Source organism: Panthera pardus, unplaced genomic scaffold (genome assembly GCF_024362965.1).
Source record: "Panthera pardus isolate Hobbes unplaced genomic scaffold, ASM2436296v1 HiC_scaffold_2, whole genome shotgun sequence".
In the NCBI taxonomy this organism is placed as follows: Eukaryota; Metazoa; Chordata; class Mammalia; order Carnivora; family Felidae; genus Panthera; species Panthera pardus.
The window spans coordinates 62,517,567-62,525,938 of NW_026526765.1; the positions used below are offsets into that span (position 1 = coordinate 62,517,567).

The 8,372-nt window shown below is 49.3% G+C and overlaps 1 protein-coding gene and 1 non-coding gene across 2 annotated transcripts in view; one reads left to right on the forward strand and one right to left on the reverse strand.

Annotated features, from left to right (window-relative positions):
- ERGIC1 (endoplasmic reticulum-golgi intermediate compartment 1) overlaps window positions 1–8,372 on the forward strand; it is a 101,480-nt gene that overhangs the window by 41,646 nt on the left and 51,462 nt on the right. Inside the window, exon 2 of the mRNA XM_019450328.2 lies at window positions 5,829–5,890. Coding sequence (XP_019305873.1) covers window positions 5,829–5,890 — 62 coding nt within the window. The remainder of the gene's footprint in view (window positions 1–5,828; window positions 5,891–8,372) is intronic.
- Window positions 2,710–2,812, reverse strand: LOC128778448 (U6 spliceosomal RNA). Its single transcript, XR_008424034.1, has one exon. It is a non-coding gene; the product is annotated as a U6 spliceosomal RNA (small nuclear RNA).

Consider the following 8,372-nt stretch of genomic DNA (forward strand, 5'->3'; position numbering starts at 1 on the left):
AATGAAGATTTCTCAATATCCAGTACAAGGAACCCCTGAGGACTCAGCTTCTCCACTGTCCATTTCAGCTTAATCTTGTTTTTAAGACCAGCCAGTGGATCTTATCTTTGTGCAGATTCATTCATTGACTCATTCATTCAGGTCAGTTCTCCAGGGGCCTGGATTGGGCAGGGCTGGGCAACAAGGAGGCCCAGCTCCTGCCTCAAGAAAATCATACTCTGGTGGGAGGGCAGGAAAAGAGCATTTTTTTGCTTGACAGTGATGAAGAATCCATAGTTTAGCTTTCTCTGTTTGAGGCTAATCAATTCTAGTTCTTTAACCTTTTTTCCTAAGCATTTTCCACTGACATGGTCTCAGTTTTGGCCCCACATGGTTGGAAAAAAAAAAACAGCAAGAACGTAAATTAGGCCTGGATTCAGAGTCCTGCTGTGGCACTTCACAGGTGTGTGAGCTTAGCCAAACCACCAGTCTCTGTGAGCCTCATCTGTAAAATGGGCTAAAAATCCCTAACTTGAAGGCCGGTCAAGAGAATTAAATGAGAACATGCCAGCCAAAGGCATAGCATGAGCTGAGCACACACTAGATATGCACTAGGCACCCCTTCCCCCTCTTCCACACTCTCTACCCTTTCCTCCATATTCTCTTGACAGTGGGTGGCCACAGCTAATCACATCACCACATCACCGCAGTGAGGGACTGACTAATGTAAACCAGAGAGGACGACGGCTCACTTCCCTGTCTGTCACATGCCTGGGTTCTCACCAGTCTTCCTGTGGCCCATTTCTTAGTGACATTCACTGCTGACTCACTTGGCTTGTGGTCAGCTCTGAACCCAGGGTCTTTTTCAGCTCTCCCTTTACCCCACCACCACTCCACAGCTTAGATTGATGGCATGGGAATGGGATAATCATTAGAGAACATTCTGTTTAGGTGGCCCTTCTCAAGGAGTCAAAAGCATTACTAGATTGGCACCTCCATGAGGGCAGGGGCCATGTCTACCTTGACCACTTCCATTTTCCCATATCTAGAATACTGCCAGTAAGTACTTAGTAAATATCTTTTGAGTGAATTAATGTATTTTGAGCTGGTCCCTGTCTTTTAGGAGATTCTCACCTGCTCTGGGCAGCATCTGTGGAAAAGTAAGCAAAACTCTGAGACTAATTTACCAGTAAGTGACCTCTATACTGGTTCCCACAAGTATAGGGCAGTGGAAGGGCCATGGCCTATGACTCAGACTTGGGTTTGAATCCCAGCTCTACTAGTCACGGGCTTGGTGACTTTGAGCAAGTTGCTTATAGCTTAGCCTTGGTTTTCTCTCTGAAAAATTGGGATATCAGTGTCTGCCAGGGTTATTGTAAGAATTACATGTAAATATGTATATGTAAAAGTGCCCAGGCTGGCAGTGATCTTGGTTTCACATCAGTGACTCTTTCTAGAGCACCTCTTTCCTTTGATCACTATTGCTTCCTGTAGTTTGGTCCAAGTCTACCCTCCTCTCTTAGACCTTTGTTCATTCAACCCTCCCCTCGCCATTCTCACTCCCAACAAAGATGTATTCTTGACACCCAGCACACTCAGTAAACATTTGTTAAGCCAGCACCTCAAAATCAGAAGCTTAGAGGGACCAGGTATGTATAAAGAAAGCAGGCTATGTGGGATTTTTATGTGAAATCTCCCCCTTACAATTTTTTTTTATAATTCTATTAAATTTTAAAGAGCCTTTTTAACTTTTTATCTTGCCATAATTTCTGGCGTACAAAAAAATTTGCAAAACTAATGCAAAGACTTCCCATAAGCCCTTTACTGAAACTTCCCTAAATATTACTATGTTACATAACCAAAATACCATTATCAAAACCAGGAAAATAACACTATACCGTAGTATTAACTAATACATGGCTCTTATTCAAATCCCGACCATTGTCCCCCTGATGTCCTTTCTCTCGTCTGGGACATCCTGCATGATTCAGTTGTCATGTCTCTTTAGTCTCTTCCAATCTCTGAAAGTTCTTTAGCCTTTTACTTGTCTGAATGACCTTGATACCTTTGACAAGTACTGGCCAGTCATTTTATAGCATGAACCCTCCGGTTGGATTTGTGTGTGGCTTTCTCATGATTCATTTGAGGTTGTGCATTTTGAGCAAGTTTCCCACACAAGTGTAATGGTGTGCCTTCCCCAATATCTCAGACCAGGAGGCACATGATATGTCTCCTTACTGGTGACACTCACTTTGGTCACTTGGTCAAGATGATGTCAAGTTTCTCAACTGTAACGTTACTCTCTTTCCCTTTGTAATTAGTAAGGATTTTGTGGGGTGGTATTTGAAGGTATATAAATATCCTGTTTCTCATCAAATTTTGGGTTCATTCATTTCTTTTTTTTTAATATAATTTATTGTCAAGTTGGCTTCCATACAACACCCAGTGCTCATCCCAACAAGTGCCCTCCTCAATGCCCATCACCCACTTTCCCCTCTCCCCCACCCCCCATCCACCCTCAGTTCTCTGTATTTAAGAGTCTCCTGTGGTTTGCCTTCCTCCCTCTCTGTTTGTAACTATTTTTCCCTCTTCCCCTCCCCCATGGTCTTCTGTTAAGTTTCTCAAGATCCACATAGGAGTGAAAACATATGGTATCTGTCCTTCTCTGACTGACTTATCTCACTTAGCATAACACCCTCCACTTCCATCCACGTCGCTGCAAACGGCATTGACAAATACGGAAGCTTCACGAATTTGCGTGTTGTCCTTGCGGGGAGCCGTGCTGATCTCTGTACCGTTCCAGTTTTAGTACATGTGCTGCCGGAGCGAGCACTATTCATTTCTTTATATAGATCCACGGCTTCCTATTTTACCCAACGGGTTATAACCTATTACTGTGATTTTTGATTTCAGTGCTCACATCGTCCTTTCTTTGGCCAGTGACCCCACCCTTCTTTGAACACTGTCTTGCTTTCTGACATAAAAAGGTGTTCCAAGTTCATCTTGGATTTTCCTCACGTAGCCCTGGAATCAGCCATTTCTGCAAGTAGAGAGGGCGATTTAGAAGCCAACATTTGAGTACCTGATGTGCTGTTTGCTATCTGGCTGTCACGGTTCCCGGACCCTCCCTGTGGAATGAGCCAGGCAATGTATGCGAATAGGATGTGTATTTCTGTATTGGTGGATGTTGAAAATCATGAATCCACAGCGAAACCTCCACTTCCACTCTAGCAGCACAGAGTTTATTCTACTTTTCCCTCCATATAGACCTCCCTTTCCCAGCAATGAGCCCCGGGCGTCCATTATCCTCACTGTATTTACATATTTGATTAGTGTCCCCCACCCCCATGTGTCAGTCTCCCATCTCTGCCCTCTTCACCCTTATCAGATTCTGACATTCTGCCCTCAGCTGCCCCCACCTCCTCACCCCGAGTGACCTCTGACTTCCCATAAAACTCCCAGTTTTGAAGTGGTGGTTGATAAAGTTTTTAAACTGTGAGGCCCAGTTTCTGCCTGTGGGCCCTGGATGGCGACCTGGTATTAACTGGACAGGGAAGGTGGATTGTAAGCCCCTCCCACCTCTCTGGTGCCTGTCATTCCATGCCGTCCCAGGGCCTCGTGCAAGGGGACTCTGCGCTCTATCACGCCAGGTTCGGTCATCATCCCGTCCCAGGGTCACGGGCAGGTGAACTAACTCCACGCTCCAGCACGCCAGGTCTGGTCGTCTTTCTTGGCCCCTGTTTTTGCTGTTCTCACTACGTGGACTGCTTTATGCCTCTTCCTACCCTGCCTCCCATCCTCCTGCTCTGTTCAGACATCACCTGCTGCCGGAAGCTTCATGGACCACCCCATGGACCGCTTTCTGGGTCCCCCTAGCACCTTCAGCAAACCCTATGAAGGAACACCATTGTACCCTCCTTCCATTTCCTTCTTTGTCTTTATTGCTAAACTGTAGGCACACAGGACCAAGGGCTGAGTCTTATACCTGTGTCCTAGTGCCTAGGAGAGGACTTAGCATGTAGTAGGTGCTCGTAGATGTTAGTCAGCCGAACATTAACAATAGTAACGGGAAAAAAAAAAAAAAAGAATAGTACCTGCAAATAAATATTCATATAGTACTTCCTGGGTGCCAGGCACAGTTCTAAGTGCTTTCTATGCACTAAGTCACTTGGCCTTAACCGCTATGCTACGAGATCATATCGTTGCCCCATTTTACAGCCAGGGGAACTGAGGCTCAGAGAAGTTACGTGAGTGACATGCCCAAGTTTGAACAGTGGTGGAGTCACGTTTGAGCCCACTTGGGCTAATTCCACAGTACATACATGCCTCTTATCTCTTACATGCCCCTCGTGGTTAAAGGGGTCAGCATTTTCCGAATAAGGGAGATGAGTAGGTATGGAGAACTGAGTCACGTGGACCCCTCCCGCTCAACCACACTCCCAGCCCCAGTTTCTAGTGCCCCTTAAGGGCCCAAGAACGGAAGACTGGTAGCTGAGCAGGCCGGAGAGAAAGTGTTACTTTTTAACTTGGCACCCCACGGGAATATCTTCTCCCCTGACGTGTTAGGAAACCCAGCACGTTTCACGTGCAGTTAGCATGAGCCCACGGTAGTCAAGCATCAGATCTTACGCAAGATTTCCAAGTCATTGCGTTGAGGTTAGCAGGGTGCTAACAGCTTTTCCCAATCACCAAAGGGGAACCACATGCCAACTGGTAGCCCCCGAGGGCTGGAGCAGCCGGCCTCTTCACCATGCCAAGTCCTGCCCGGGAGCCTAGGAACACTGCGTGGATAGAACTCTGCTTTGTGAGAACTGCCTGCTCAGGTTCAAGTGACAGGAAGGAAGCCAAGTGTGTGAGGCGCCTCCTCTGTGAATGCTGTGTAAATCCACCACAGACATTTATTTCCGTTACTCCTCTCGATGGCCTGGCAGGACCTGGTAACAGTAGCCACAAACAAGGGAGACCAGCCCAAAAGATTTGAACCCAGGGTGGTCTGATTCCAGGATCCTCACTCTTAAATAGCTGGCCAGAATCTGCTGTGTCCGTCTGACTCCCAGATCCCAGATTCTTCCGCCGCACCCCACAACCCTCATTTGCTGTGGTGGGACCCATATGAAAGAAAGGCATCAAGGCATCTGCTCTGCGTGTGGGGAGGAGACCCCCATTAGGCATGAGCCAGAGCCGTCGCAAGCTAACGCTGAGACTGGGCTCCAGGCAGGATTTTGTTAACTTCACGCCTTGGAGTTAGGAAGGAACTCCACAGGCAAGCTGGGGGGGGGGGGGGGGGGGGCAGTGGAGACGGGAGGGGGAGGGGGAGGCAGGAAAGGGAAGAGGGGGAGGAGAGGTGACACCCGGCAAGAATGCAGTGCCGTCATGGAACTCAGGAAAGACGGTGCATTTCCCTATTTCCTTCATCATTAGAGAAACCCAAGACGCGGGTTCAGTTCATTCCACAAGGGCTTGCCGAGTGTCTTCTACGCACCAGGCCTGTGCTAGGGTCTGGGGACGTGGGCGGAGGACAAAACCCAACAAGATCGCTGCCCTTGTGGAAGTTCCGTTCTGATGGGGCGGGGGGGGGGAGACCAACCCAGAAACGTAACCGAATGAGGGTCCTGCCTGGTGGTTCTAAGTGTTGTGAGGAAACGCTACCAGGGGATGGGGCAGGGTCCCATCAGAGGGCTTTCCTTCAGGCCTCCTGGGGGAGGTGACCTGAAGGAGTAGGAGGACCTGGTTCCAGGAACAGCTGTGGCTTGCTGCCCAAGTGGCAAGCAAGCTTAAACCATCTTCCCTGCTGCCCTGAGACCCACCCCTTGCGCCCACCTCACCCCTGTCCGCTTTGCTCTCTGCAGGTTTGACATCTACAGGAAGGTGCCCAAGGACCTTACGCAGCCAACATACACCGGGGCCATTAGTGAGTAGCCATCCTTCTTGCCGTTGTCCTCACCCCCTCCCCACCTCCTGTACCCGGGCCTGCTCTCCCTGTGCAGAACTGCTGAACCAGGGAGAAAAGGAGAGACGGGAGGAGAGGACAAAGGATGGGCATCTTGCGAGCCCTTCATATAGTTCCTCGTCTCATCTCTGTTCTCACCAGAACCCTGCAAGGTATCAGCATTATCTGTTTCTGGAAGGATACACCCGAAATCACCAGTAGCAATTGCCCCTGGGAGGGGAGACTGGGGCTCAAGGGGTCAGGAGGGCTTTTCTTCCCTTTTAGACTACTGGAGTTTTTGACATAAGCACATTTTTAATCATTAAAAAAAAGAAGAAGAAGAAGAAGAATTGCACCAGATTTTGGTTTCTAAATGCCAGTGTTCAGTAAAAGGACCTAAAGTCTCCTTAAAGAAAGAGCTGGTTCCAGGGCCGGGGCAGGAAGAGAGCATAATAAGCTTGGATCATCTTGGGCCAAAAAGCAAAGAAGCTCCCGGAGGGGGGAAAAAAGGGCTAGGGGTGCATCAGCAGGACACAGGAGCAACATGAAAGAGGCCAAAGGCTAACACAGGGGTAGTCGGAGTAACAGATCATAGCATGATTGTCTTACGTGCCAAAGAATTACAAAAAAGAGTATGAGAGTGTACTGACGTAAATCAATGGGAGAGAAGGGATGGCTCTTCCTTAACAGAAGAATTCCAAGTAATATAGTAATGTAGATGGATAAATACCCACTCCAGGAGGTAAAGCCTAATTCTCTTCTCCTGGAGTATGGGCTGGACTCAGTGATGCAGAGAATGGAAAGAGCAGAGAGTGGAAAGGAAATCGTACCTTTCCTATGTAGATGCCCAGAGACAACCAAGTGATGAAGGTTGACATCAGCCAGTGAGACGTCCTGTGGACGTCACGCACCCCCGATGGGACGTGATGGGAAGGACACCTTCCCTCCGAACATTCTTCCCCAAACAGCCCAAGCCTGCCCAATCATGAGAAAGCATCATCGGGGCCCAGGTTGGGGGACATTCTACGCAACTCCTGCCAATACGCTTCAAAAGTGACAAGGTCTCGAAAACCTTGGGAAGAAGGGGGAACTGTCAACAGATTCAAGACTGAGGACACAGGATGACTACATGCAAAGTGAGATCCCAGGTTGGGTCCAGGAACAGGAAAAAGGGGGTTTGTGGGGAAACTAGAGAAACCTGTAGTCATGTCTGTAGCTTAGTTTTGGTGCTGTATGGTGTTACTTCATTTTGACGTGCATACCGTGGTTATGTAAGATGTTAACGTGAGGAGAAGCCGGATGAAGGGCGCATGGGAACTCTCTGTACCGTCTCTGCATCTATTACTCCACAATGAGAAGTTTATTAAAACCAAAACAAACCCAAAAGCGCCATGCACGCAGGAAAACCTCATAGCCTCATTTTCCAGAGGAGAAAATGGGCCCAGAGAGGTGAAGTGACTTGTCTCAAGTTTCACATCTCTCGAAAGGTAGGCTTCCCTGCACCCCATGGCCTGACCCCCTGCCGGCCTCTCCAGTGCTTCCTGCGAGAGAGGGACCCTCCCCGTGGGCTGTCCCCTGAGCAGGGCCCTGGGGCTGGGCAATCAAATTGGAATCCACTGCTGCCTCCCAAGGTGGGTCATAGGAGCATGGCCTTGGGGTTCCCCCACCCCCCGCCCCGGCTGCTCCTGCCCGGCCCTTACTCATTGAAGCCGTGGGTGCCTTCTCCAGCCCTGGGTCTCCACATCCCTGGGGAAGGGAATGCAGCAGCCAGGACACAGGATGCATGTCCTGCAGGCTTCCCATGTGGCAGAGCTGGGTTCATTCTCCCATCTAGTAGCTGGGGGACTTTGGGGAAGTCACCTCTCACTTCACCTCTCTGATCCTCAGTTTCCTGATATGGGGAATAAATGAGTTCAGACCCGTCAAGTGTAGGGTATGTGCTAAGCTCTCAGTGCCTGGACTACACTCCTCTGGTCACTGACCTCCAGGAGCCCCCAGCCTGTGACGGTCCGTGCCAGCAGACGCTCTGATGCTTTGTGCCTGAGTCCCCACGGAGAGGATACCCAAGGCGCATGAGAGGAGAGGGGGTTCGACTTGTTTCTGAGCCTGATCACAAAAATTCAAGTAAGGTGTCCTGTCCCCTTCCTGCCACCAACCAATAGTCCAGACCTCTGCCTCACAGTCTCTGCAGTCTCACCCTTGTGAATGGATGTGTAACAATCAGGTCTGGGTCCTCCTGGAATTTTTAAAAAGCACATTCAGGCTTTGATATACTTATATTGCTGTTTTAAGCAGAGACGGGAACCTACTGTGTGGACCTCTCTTCCCGGCCCTTTTTTCAACCGCCGTAGGCTGGACACGTTTCCTACCAGCACGTACACGGCCCGCTGCATTCTTCCCTGCAGCCGCGTCTGGCAACCCACGGTTGCCATCATCTGCGCGACCCACAGTTTATGTAACCAGT